Here is a 12,445-nt window from a genome sequence, read left to right on the forward strand (position 1 = left end):
TTGTGAGAGTATGGATAGCGAAATGATAGTTTGTGTCGGATAGAGAGGAGATAGCAAAGTAAAGCCTGTGTCGTATGCGTGGATAACAGTATCAATGGTACTGTGGGAGATTGAATCGTCATCATCCTTGCCTATGCAATAGAACGACATGTAACAAATAATAACGGCCAAATTCTTACCAAATTCGTACTAGTATGTACAATTAAAAAAATATGTTTAATGCTGAAAAGTCATAGCTCTCCTCCATACGCACCGCAGAAATTCCCCAAACAGGCCACCAGGCACACGCTGTGGAGTATGATCTACCGAGCCGAAGTGGGCCGACCCACTTCACCTCAACTCTCTACACTGGTGTAGTAGTAATGCGATTCATTATCTACCGCGGCCAACATTTCTGGATAGTAGTGCGGCAAGTGGGCGAGAACACGCCGGTGCGCGGGTGTCGGATGGCTTGTTGTCGCCACTTTCTTGGCCCCTTGGCTTCTGCACCGCGGAGCGGTTCTGATCTACATTTCGCGAGGGGTTACTGAGTGTTGCGTCTCGTATCTAGAGTAATCGCTTGCTAAGAAGTGTTTTGTAGGATGCGCAAATGGTGGAAGCGTCGCGTTCAGTTGCTGTGTGCGCGCAGTCGCGGAGCAATATGCTGGTATTCCGATGACATGCAATTGATGAGCTAGTTATAACTTGTAAAATCTTTATAATCTTTGCGCCGAAGAGAAGCTGTCAAACAAGAAGCATCCAAAGTACAAGAAGTAAGAGCATCTCACAAGTGCTACCACGTATCTCAAAAACCATGGTGCTATTCCATCCATTAAAAGTAAAGTAATATTGGGTATTCCGTATTTCGTAGATCATCAAAACTCGCATTTTAATCAAAGCCACCTCCGCGTGTCCATCGTTTTTTCCCCTTTGGGATGATACGGCGGCAAGGCTTGTATCTCCGAAGGATGCGGACTGCCCCGGTCGACACTATACTCGCTCTGCACCATGATACCCCCCAACGGCGACCCTACAACGGGCGCCGGCCCAGCCGCCAGCGGTTGGATATCCTCATTCGACTTGAACGACCGATCCAGCGATCCGTCCGACGAACTTCGTGTTGGAATACCATTCCCAGTCTCTACAATACCTTCCTTCGCTCCCTTGGTGACGCCCATCTCATACTCGTCTAGCCGGACAAAGTCTTCCTTGTCGGCTCGACTCGTCCTAAACGTGCTCAGTTGAGAGCGATCGGTTTTCGGTAGCCAGATGCGGGATTTGATGTTGCTGCCATTGCTGCCATTGCTTTGCTTAGACCTTTTGCTGCTGATCCCAGAGTTCTCTTGGTAATAGTAGTTGTTCGTCTTCTGCTTCGGCCAGATGCGTTCGCGGATCGAGCGTTCCAGTTGGCGGATAGCGGGTAGGCAAGCGATGATGGCACCGACTTGAGCTTCAACCGCAGACCAGTATCCGATTGGTAGGTAGTCCCAGGTAACATTGGTCGTTTGGGCAAACTGAATCATGAATTTTAGTCGGACGATGCTGACAATGGTTACACTAAGTATTTGTTAGCACACGCTCAAGGTGACGTACGGAGGGTATTGGACATACAAGCCTCCGCCAAGGAACATGAGCATGATGCCGAATTTACGACGGCGGCTCATTTTGAGCTGGCTGAGTTCCCGCATGGGTATAGTAATGACGATCAGATCGAGGATGATGTTGACTGCAGCCGATGCCCAGGCGTCGGCGTTGAGGTTGATACATTTTCCGTGGTGCTCGCCGTCCCAGTGTTCCCAGGCGATGCGGATGGGGAGACATTGCAGCGCGGTCGCTGTGCCGAAAGCGATGATGTACATGATACAAATGACTATTGTGACATAGATCCAGCGTCGAAGGCTCTGATGAGGAAATATGCGGAGGTAGAAGAGGAGGATAGCTATCTTCGTCAACGCCACCGACACCAGGTATAGCAGTTCAGTGTAGTAAAAGATCTAGATTGCACTTTCGTCAGCTCCAAATTTCAGTATTCGGATACTTCAATAACATACCTCGAGGATCTTTGTAATGTTGTCAAAAGACACATACCACATATCCTGTCCCAAGCCGATTTGGTTCAGAATGTATGCGCATATGGAAAGTGGGACGACGAGTATGATAGCGACAGTCATCACCCAATCGTCCAACCCCCAATTTCCCCCAAACCAGGGAAGACGTGCAACAACGCGTAGAATGTAGGCCACCAAGGCTGCTATTCCAGCGACCAACGTGGTAATCGTTCCTTGTATCGTCTTGTTACGAATTGGCGTGTTCATCATGTCTGCGAGAAACCTCTTTGCCGCTAGTTGTTCGATTAGCGAATATCTGGAAACAGGAAAATGAGGAAGAACTTACTCAGTGCTTCTTTGGGCTTACAGTCAGCTAACACGCATTTGGTGAGGTCATCTAGAAGCGTCTCATTGGCTTTGATACAAGCGAAGTCTGTGAGCTCGCATGGTGACGCCGTGACGATTGTCAATGTACATTTTAGCTACATCTTATCAGTTTTGAATTCCAGTATGTTGACTCGGTTGGCATACCGCGCATGGAGGCAGGTTCTTGACTGCAAGGGCGAGGACGTCTGTTCCATTCTGACTTTGCGCAAACGACAGCAGTGGCGCAAAGACGAGGAACAACAGTGCCGAGAAGAACTTCATATCGAAAACCGCATGAGAAGGCGCCGTACTTCGCGTACCGTTTTCCAGTCGACCGTATTAAGACAAGGCGCTTTCCAAGAAGAGGCAGTACAGTCTACCTCGGATGCGAAAGAGGAAGGAGGAGCAAGGAAACACGATAAGCGAAAGCAGTTCGCATGTGAACATGGGCCCTTCATAATCCCATATGGACCAGGATCTGTTATAAACAGGGGGGCTGAATGCTACTATCCGCGGCAATCAGCAGCACAGCACTGTCAAAACTCCTAGTCTCCGCGCGCAAATCAAGGCGCCGTTAGTATGTTACAAGCTCATAGCAGTGGAGCTGCCAACTTGGTCACGGAGCAGACTCCATGAGGCGTGCTACGCACTGTTGGCATTGTTCGGGCGCAATCGGCAGTCTACGAGCTAGACTGTGCCCTGACTTTAGTTCGCAGACGTGTGCCGCTGCTACGGCAAAATCCACGTGGAGCTTGCGCCCAACGAGGGACAAACTCTCCGACTTTTGCCTCTTCCTATGGCTTGATACGTTGCATGTATCGTGTAGATTCACATACCTTGAAGACGAGGTAGTCGGTACAGTCGAATGCGGGAAAGGTCGTTTGGAGGTGACGTGCACCAAGTAGGATTCTCGGGATCGGTATGTGTGAAAACACACATATTCACAATAGTCATGGCCATGGCCGTGTTAGGCATCGCGAGGGATTGAATTCAATGCGAACCTGATCCGTTGATTAGACGTGACGATCCCTCTGGCATTTCTCACGTCGCCACGGGACTCGCATTCACTACATGTGACGGCTTCAACTCAGTGGCTTAGCTAGCGGAGAGATCCTCGACCTGCAGCAAGACCGAACATGACCGGAGGTATATGAACCCGGTGAAGAACGGTATCTTGTGGCTTGATGATGGCAATCGTGTTTGCGCAAAACGTGGGTCTTTCCCTGCATACTAAGATTAGAGTTTAGCTCCGCCTTAGCACAGACTTTAATCACGTCCAGAAACACTAGTGCAGCCTGCCGACCATAGTCGCTGCAATAGAACCGACTCTTTTGGGTCACGGCAAATGCAAGCGCCGTTGATAGAAGGATACGCGAGCCTTCGCGAACCTGTCTTTGCACAGTGCTCTAGGGGAACATTGAACTCTATATAATCTAGTCACCTGGTTCTAGCTGCAGTGACTTGCATAGGATCGTTCAGTCATGAATCGTGTACTACACGCGATTACAATCAGGCCGCCATGCGAGTCTGTAGTGTCAGGCATCAGAGCTCCATCGCCTCTTGTTGATCATACTCCCTATTCTTTCCCCCCTTCCAGTCTGCTCTTGTAAGATTCACCCTGAAGGCCGACAATTCCAGCTTCCCGAAGTGACCGTCTTCTTGCTCATCCCAGAACGCGACTGCATTCAAGGGTATACCCGCATAAGAGGACATGTCCCAATCATCGATGCAGAAATCATCCGGCGGCCCACCTTCACGCTCCTCGACGAACATCGCACGCCACTCTTCGCCTCGCTGTGTCTCCTCGTCGCGGTAGAGGAGTGTAGGGCTGAGTTGTGCGTAGTAGTGCTCCGGCGCGCCATCTTTGACAATGGGCGATTTGAAGACATCTGTTCCATTCGATATCCAGGTTGTGACAACAAGACCGCGGTGGTCGGCTGTCAATATCACCGTAGAATTCAGTTCTGGATCTGCCGCGCTATATGTGCCGGCGTAGCGATCACCCAACTGCCGGATGGCAATCTTCTCGGCGACTTGTATCATGGTCGTCAAAACAATACTTTGGATCTTGGCAAAGATCTTGGCAGGGCCGGCGATCAGAATGGTGATCCCTAGGTCGTATTCTGGCACTGTCATGATGATGGAAGTGTAGCCCGGTAATCCTCCGCTCTTGGATACGACGCGTATTGTGCGATTGGAGTCTTTTAGTACGCGGTCTGTTGTGAAGATCTCCCATGGCATACCGTAAAAACTATTGGATCCGTGGGAATGGGAGACGGGGTGCAGCCAATTGATCGCGTGGGTAATGGCATTGAAATGAGTCAAGACATAGCGGAGGTACTTGGACAGGTCACTCGAGGAACTATAGATGCCGCCCGTGGGATTCTGAACACCCTCTTGCACGTCCCAGAACTGTGGGCCTGCCGGAATGACGCCAGCAGAGTCGGCGGGTTTCGAAAGGGTGCTGGTCGACATGTTCAGAGGCTTGAATATGGCTTCATCGATGTAAGCTTCGTAGGTACGATTCGATACCCGCGAGAGCACGAGACCGAGCAGCTCGAACGCGAGATTAGAGTAGGAAGATTTCTGGTTGGGCGCGAAAAGCGGCGCGAGCTTGTTGACCTGCTTAAACAAATCTAGGCATTCTCCAGTCAGTATTTGATCTCGACAATCAGACAGTCAGACGCGAACCTCTGGCCGTGCAAGGCGTCTCGAAATTTGGTGAGTACTCGTCACAATGTGGCAACCCTTTCCGTGAGACATCAGGCGGTAGGCCCAAGTAACTCGGATTCAGCTTTTCGTAGTTTTGATTGATCAAGTCGCCTTGAGCCCCTAGCGGAAGGAATCAGCATGCGTACCTTCTCCTATCTGGCACCCATCAAACAGATTGTGTTCCTTGTCAACTGGCAGCTTACATTCCCGCGGAAGGCCGCTCAGCTGGCTGGCCAAACTACGCAAGGTGATGTCCTTCCATGGTATGCCACCATCCGACTTTTCTCCCAGTTCTTTGAGATACGTGTTCACAGTTTCATCTAAACTCAAGTTGCCAGCTGCGTGCTGGTACAATATGCCCAGGACGGTGAAGGTCTTCGTTATGCTAGCGATACGATACAACGCGTCGCCGTTGACTTTGGGTATATCTGGGCGAGAGGCATTGCGTTCGAACGCCGTGTGATGATACGACCATAGAGTTTCCTCCGATGAGGTTACCTCTACAGAAAACGAGCTTCGAGCATGTATGGGCGCTGCCACAGCTGCCGTAAGTGCTGTGTTGATGGATTCGAATGCTTCCTTGAGCAGAGGATCGTGGACATTGTACTCAGGCGGCGGATGCGCAATGTCAGGTTCGAAGCATTTGGCACCGGCGAAAGCAGCAAACAGAAGAGAAGCCAGCAGCACCATGTTGGTGTTTGAAGCCTGGAGATTCTACATGGTGAAGTCTACATCCATATGTGGATGCCTAGCTGCTCGACGCACTCCCCGCGCGGATAAGAGCTTGGGCTGGGTTGACATCATTGTCGTGCATCTTCCTAACTTCTTACACTCTAGCACGATACCTGCATCTGTCGCAACCTTCGCATTGTCATCGCCCTTCTGATTCGTGGACGCTCTTTGTATTCTAGCTCACATCGATGTTGTGAGCAGCGTACGCGTCGACGCGCTACCAGTACCGACACCAATTCAACACGCGGACAAGACTTGCCCCAAACTCATCCTTCCTGTGATCGCATCGCGCATAGCAACCTAAGCTTCAACCACTTTGAAATGGTTTGTGTGTAATTGAGCTTTTCTACCGCCTGTAGTGGTGCAACAGAACCATCCTTGGACTACTCCTAGCAACAGCCTCCGACATAGACCCAGCGATATCTCAACTATGATGCATGCGTTGAATGCGAAATTTAACGCATTTGCGCGAGGCGAAGAGGCTTCGTGTGGCTTTTGTGTCAGCCTTGCACTGCCCCGCACATTCAGCTCAGCAGCATAGCCTCGTAACCTCAAGCACTGCTATCTGATCACTTCATCCTCCAGACACTTTTCATTGCCGCAAAACATTCGCCCCACGTACCGACAGTGCCAGCACGACTCAACCGACATCGCAAGGCGAAGATAGCGGCCGAAAAAGATCTACCATAGATCTGGAGGTACGGCAACCTGAACGAACCCGACCATCAAGCTCCAGGCTGCAACCTACCAAGCATCATGAGTCATCTTCGTGAGCCGGAAGATGACGAAGACACTCTTAAGCAAGAAAAGTGCCCACCACAGAGTGCTCAGTCACTTTTCGAGCATTTGCCTCTGGATCTCAAGACGCCTTCCATCCGACTAGTGCGTATCCTCCCAGAGCCGTCTTCCGAAGGACATATTCAACTGGAAATTCGTCATGTCTCAACTCAGAGCACCTATGTCTGTCTTTCATACGTATGGGGTGGAGAAGAAAACCCCCGCTGGGTCAGACTAGGCGGACGACTCTTCCAGGTCCGTCAGAACTTGCATGCCTTTCTGGCATCAGCAAGTAAGAAGCCGCATATTTGCAGTGAATGGCTATGGATTGATGCGCTGTGTATCGATCAGTCAAACAATTCTGAACGGTCACATCAAGTCCAGCAGATGGCGAACATATTCAGTAATGCAATCAAAGTCATCTCCTGGTTTGGTGACGACCAAGTAATCGCACATTACCTTAGCTTGAGCTTCCCTCCCCTCAAATTAAACAGGCTTTATTTCATCGAAGAAGACCGGAGTAAATGGGGTTCCTTTGAATGGCGTTTTCTGGAAAGTGACTATTGGAGACGCGCTTGGATTACCCAAGAAGTCAGTCTGGCGCGCCGCGTTACCTTCATGGCAGGCAGAGAACAGATCGACCGTTGGCAGCCGCCAGAAGACGTCCTAGGGTTTTGGATGAACAAACCGGAGTCCGCTCAAAACATTGCGGCGTCCCCCGAAAATAACTCGCACCAATGGAGGGGCAGGAGTCTCATTTACCTTCTGGAACTCTTCTCTAAAAAGAAGTGTCAGAATCGCTTCGATCGCATCTTTTCCTTATTGGGCTTGTGCGGCGAGGGTTCAGACCTTGAGGTTGACTACGGTATCTCGCGTCACGACCTGGCCAAAAGAGTCTTGCAAGCATGCAGCAGCTCCTTCTGCCTCTGCGCCGTCCGCCTGCTCGAAGGGGTGCTAAACCTAGCAGAAGCGAATACAGCAGTGATAGAAAAGCAGCTATTCGCGACACACTCCTTGTCACTACCCTTGGACTTCGTGGAGTACCAGGATCCTATGGCAGCTCGAATAGATATGGACATACTCTGCCTGTCATTTCCGGGTGAAATCATTGTGAAAATCTCGCGGGGAATCTGCTATCGCGTGCACGATATAGACGACGGGTTTATACTGTATTACAACGAATGTAATATCGTAATAGACTCCCAGATCCTACATTACAAATCACAGGATATAGCATGGGGCGACTCGGTAAGCTACGACCGAGACGCAGAAACATGGGACATTACGTTCTCCTTTGCAGCACTTGTCGAACTAGCACGTCTAGGTGAAATGAAGCCTCTTTGCACACGAGGTAGTGGTGCAACCGCCGCTTCCGTGGAAACTGGCTACGAACCTCTACGCATGTCTTCAGGCAGTGATCTGTATACAGATGCTCCTGATCTCAGCCTTCCGATTCCTGACAACCCGCCCCAGCCGTCACCTGAATATCTGCGCAGCTTCGAAGTGCGGCCGTATGTTAACAATGATGGTCTACCTCGGTACTGTGGAGTTTTCGTGTATGATCGGGAAGATAGCGAGGATGCAGCATAGATGTCATCATTTGTAGAATCATCAAAGAAAAGTCATTCGCCCCAGCAGCTCTCTCGTTTCGTCCATTAGTCGATGCGTACAAGGTAACTAGAAAGTCCAGGTTGGTCACGTCTCATCGACTGCTCGCTAAGATGCTTGCATTTATCCGCAAGAAATTGTCCCGAGCATATGTTCTTTCGGTGTATCTCGCGCGTACAGCCCCATGTGCATCGCAGCTATATATTGGAGATCCCTTTATCCGAAGGCATGGCTATATGGGAGCCCCACAAACAGCGTGGAGCTGCATGGTCTTTTGACATCAAGAAGAGAGATGATCGGACAGATTGGTATAACTCGACTGCTACAAAGTGCCGTTGTAGCGCGGCAGTGGTCCTTCTTAGCAAAAGGTCAGATGATTCGAACACCAGACTTCATATACAAAGGATTGTTACCTACATTATTTGCGGGTGGTTTAGATCACGAGATCACGTCAACTCGTATCGACTCAACTTGTGGCCTTTGGTCCGAAAGACTCAGCCTTTAGTCTCTCTCAAACTTACAATGACCATCGTCCCATCGTTTTATCACCAGTATTTTGTAGTCTCATCACGACGCCAGACAACGAAATGCGCACCCTTTTCTTTACTATCTTGACTCTGTCAATCACAGTTAGCGGTAAACCTCTAGAAAACAACGTCGAGAACCTCATAGACATCCATCCCCGCCAGACAAACATAACATGTCCAACTACGCCAAACCCCATGCCCAAAGCAGCCGCCTTCCCTTCCGTTAAGACCATGCCTGATCCCTTCCTCTACCTCGATGGTAAAACTCGCGTTCAGAGCAAAGACGAGTGGTTGCAATGCCGTCAACCCGAGATCCTCAAGCTCCTTCAGGAATACCAATATGGCTACTATCCAGACCACTCGCAAGAGACGGTCTCAGCAACGCGCAGCGGCAATACCTTGACTGTTAGCATCGCTACAGGCGGAAAGACGGCTAGCATTGCCGCGTCGTTGAACTTGCCAAGCGGAAGCGGACCATATCCTGTGGTCATATCGATTGGAGGCATGGATACGAAGAGTTATACGAATGCAGGTATTGCAGTGGTGACATTCGATTACACCAAGGTTGCAGCAGACAGCAACAGCAAGAGTGGTTCGTTTTGGACGTTGTACAACGGCAAGGATATTGGTGTGTGATGTGTTTGCTCTCTTCTACTGCATGCTTACAGCTCTCATAGGGGTTTTGACTGCGTGGGCATGGGGCTTCCACCGCGTCTTGGACGGCATCGAACTCAAGGTTCCAGAGATTGACGCGACCAAGTCTGGAGTCACAGGCTGTTCCCGTCTGGGCAAGGCTGCTTTGGCAGCTGGCCTGTTTGATAAGCGTATCGCTGTTACTATGCCCATGTGCTCTGGCGTTCAAGGCGCAGGACCGTACCGCTACAGCTTGAGCGGACAAGGAGAGAATTTGGAAAACGCCGTGAGTACTCGCCTCCATGAACTCGCAGCGACTGTTAAGAAACTGGCGTACTGACAAATCCGCAAGAAATCTGGGGCTGGATGGTGGACCTCCTCGGGCATCTCCCAGTTCGTCGGCAAGTCTACCCAGCTACCCTATGACGCGCATACTATCGTCGCAGCCATCGCTCCACGCGCAGTCATCCTGTCGCAGAACGCCAACGATCAGTTCACCGACTCCAAAGGCACTGCTCAAGTCACGTTTCCTGCGGCCAAGGTTGTGTACAGCTGGCTGGGTGTGGGTAAGCAGCTGGGCATGAGTATACCGTCTGGTGGACATTGTGATATGAGCGGGTACGCAGACATTCTGCCTTTTGTACAACAGGTGCTGCAGGGCAAGAGCACGACGAGGAACTATGATGACTTGAAGAATTGGAAGGCTATGCCCGAGGCTTATCCTTGGGGCAGCGATGTGCCAAAGGGGAAGTGAGTAGGAGTATTGAAGTAAAGCTTTCAACCAAGAGTGATTTCTGCACGACGCATGCTGTGATCCGAATGCAGCGGTGCCATGTGGGGGCGATCAAGTCGCTAATCTGCCAAGGCTCGGGCGCGATGACGTACCCCGCGTCGCAGGCGCATCCGCCGCGTCCACCATCAACCACGGCCAACCATGGACTCGAGACTTGAACTTGATTATCTTCGCCCTCGCCAACCATGTCGACGACGAAACCGCTTACTCCCGCGCAGACACACGCCCTCTTTGACATACTGATCCACCACCAAGTCTACGCCGAAATCGAAGCCTTCAAGTACCCCTCGACCATCGACCACTATGGCTACCCCTTCCGCAAGGCCGACGGCGTGCAGTCGACGAGCCCGCTGCTCCAGAACATGCTCAACAAGTTCGCCCTCTGCAATCCCGCCATACGCAACTTTGGCGAGAGCTGGTGGTCCGACAAGATCCAGACGCTGGTTGCAAGGATGGCCGAGGCCGAACTGAGCGAGAGTTACGACAAGGGCGCCATTGGGAGCCGCAAAGCGCTGGCGACGGCGGCGAGTAGCATTGCCGAGTATGTCGCCAGAGGCATGCTGGGCGGGTATCCAGCGGCCAAGAAGAAGGAGAGTAAGAAGGAATACGACACGAGCAAGCCCGAAGACGTCATACAAGGCTTCGAGGAGCTGGTCAAGGACGCCATATACGGAAATGCTCTCGACGACCTGTACGAAAAGGTCAAGGCGACGCCGCGGCTCGAGGACCATTCCAGCAGTCTGCAGGCAGCCCACGAGTATATGCTGTTGAACGCCGCATCCTTCCTCCACCACGTCTTCGTCATGTCGCCCGACGGCCAATACCTCGTCCGCCTCGTCGAGAACCTGCACCGCCTCATCCCATACACCGTCATCAGACAGACATTGCGCGTAGGCAACGCAGCCACCATGATCAACGGCATGGTCAGACTCGTCCTGGCCAAGCTCTCCGTCACAGCCATGACCAACTGGATCGGCCTGACCAACAACACCAACGACGGCATGAACCTCTTGCAGCAAATCATATCCACCATCCTGGCATGGGACACAACCGAGTTCCAGAAGCGAGCAACCAAGCTCGAATCCTCACGCAACGCCCCCGACAAGAAGGTCTTCAAGGCAATCAAGACGTACGTCTACGCCTCGCGCGACAAGCACGAAGCAGTCCGCAGCCAGTCCGTCTCTGAGCAAAAATCCATCGCAGCCGTCATCCTCGAAACCTCGGACCCGCCTTACAAGGTCGACGCCGACACGCTCAACGAACACCAACACAGCGTCGCCATGGAGTACCTCAGCACCTACCTCTCCATCCGCGACCGCGAAGAACTCACAAAAGTCCTGTGCAAATCCAATCCAGACGTCCTCACCTCGACCATCCGAGACGCCGTCGCAGCCATGGACCCCGTTATCCGCGACATCCACAACGCCGTCGACCTCAGCGGTACCGTCACCGACGCCGAAGCCTTCATCACCGATCTCATCAAGACGGCCAAGCCGAAAAAGAAGGGTACCAAGAGCCGCGAGACGAGTAAGTCGAGACCCAGTTCTCCGTCGGCCGACCCGGCGAGTATCTTGGATGAAGGAGCGAGCGATGCACCCACTGTCGAGGACTTTGTTACATTACTAAAGAAACATGCACCCTCGATGCACAAATTCTTGCACCACGTCACCAAGAATGCTCCCCAACTCGCGCAGGATTATCTCGTTTACGCTAAGCGCATATTTTCTGAATTCCGCGTTGATGACGCCGCTGCGAAGCAAGAGGAGAAGGGTGAGGGCGGCGCAGGAAATATGACGGCGCCGCTACACTCGTTGTTTGAGACGCTGGGGAAGGAGAAACAAGAAGAGTTGAAGGGCTTGTTGGATCAGCATGAGAGCCATCTCCAGACGCTGAAATCTACTAGTCAGACGAGGTTGGAAAGTATCATGCGGCCTTCGTCGTCGTCTTCCCAGAGTAAACCAAGCGGAGGAGGGACGACACATGGCCCCGGTATGTATCTCTCGAGATGGAACGCCCTGCTAGATTCTACGCTCATCTCCCCTGCGACGATTCATGGACCTGTGCGTAAAGGGTGGGAGGTTAAGGGGGAGTTGGATGGTAAAGGGCTTAAAACTAATTCTACACTGTTGGACAATAAGGATAGGAAAAGGGATAGAGTAAGTGCCATGATGGCGGATGGGACGGGTGATAAGACGGAGAGGAAGGAGCGGAGGAGAGATGGGTTGGAGGAGGAGAGTATGGAGAGGGTGTGGGAAGGGATGAGGGAGGGG

At 51.7% G+C, this 12,445-nt stretch overlaps 5 protein-coding genes across 6 annotated transcripts; 3 read left to right on the forward strand and 2 right to left on the reverse strand.

The window, feature by feature from the left end:
- Positions 1 to 872: 872 nt before the first annotated feature.
- Positions 873 to 2,675, reverse strand: AA0111_g11864 (hypothetical protein; the record flags this gene model as incomplete). The annotated part of the gene is made up of 5 exons (XM_028645777.1): positions 873 to 1,536; positions 1,591 to 1,973; positions 2,031 to 2,320; positions 2,374 to 2,509; positions 2,559 to 2,675. 5 exons carry the CDS (start codon positions 2,673 to 2,675, stop codon positions 873 to 875), a joined length of 1,590 nt encoding a protein of 529 aa, XP_028500545.1.
- Positions 2,676 to 3,935: 1,260 nt separating this feature from the next.
- Positions 3,936 to 5,795, reverse strand: AA0111_g11865 (hypothetical protein; the record flags this gene model as incomplete). Of its 2 annotated transcripts, XM_028645779.1 has the most annotated exons (3): positions 3,936 to 5,029; positions 5,085 to 5,225; positions 5,309 to 5,795. In XM_028645779.1, 3 exons carry the CDS (start codon positions 5,793 to 5,795, stop codon positions 3,936 to 3,938), a joined length of 1,722 nt encoding a protein of 573 aa, XP_028500544.1. The 2 variants fall into 2 exon arrangements, with proteins under 2 accessions (XP_028500544.1, XP_028500543.1); XM_028645778.1 differs by lacking the exon at positions 5,085 to 5,225 and having other exon boundaries at positions 5,252 to 5,795.
- Positions 5,796 to 6,593: 798 nt separating this feature from the next.
- Positions 6,594 to 8,204, forward strand: AA0111_g11866 (hypothetical protein; the record flags this gene model as incomplete). Its single annotated transcript, XM_028645780.1, has 1 exon — positions 6,594 to 8,204. The coding sequence occupies one exon, from the start codon at positions 6,594 to 6,596 to the stop codon at positions 8,202 to 8,204; it is 1,611 nt and encodes a 536-aa protein (XP_028500542.1).
- Positions 8,205 to 8,809: 605 nt separating this feature from the next.
- Positions 8,810 to 10,136, forward strand: AA0111_g11867 (hypothetical protein; the record flags this gene model as incomplete). The annotated part of the gene is made up of 3 exons (XM_028645781.1): positions 8,810 to 9,377; positions 9,427 to 9,668; positions 9,735 to 10,136. The coding sequence occupies 3 exons, from the start codon at positions 8,810 to 8,812 to the stop codon at positions 10,134 to 10,136; spliced, it is 1,212 nt and encodes a 403-aa protein (XP_028500541.1).
- A 224-nt stretch (positions 10,137 to 10,360) lies between these two features.
- Positions 10,361 to 12,331, forward strand: AA0111_g11868 (hypothetical protein; the record flags this gene model as incomplete). Its single annotated transcript, XM_028645782.1, has 1 exon — positions 10,361 to 12,331. A coding segment is annotated over one exon (1,971 nt), but the record flags the coding sequence as incomplete, so codon positions are not given.
- Positions 12,332 to 12,445: the final 114 nt, after the last annotated feature.

The sequence above is a fragment of the Alternaria arborescens genome, assembly GCF_004154835.1.
Source record: "Alternaria arborescens strain FERA 675 chromosome Unknown contig_59, whole genome shotgun sequence".
NCBI classification, from domain to species: Eukaryota; Fungi; Ascomycota; class Dothideomycetes; order Pleosporales; family Pleosporaceae; genus Alternaria; species Alternaria arborescens.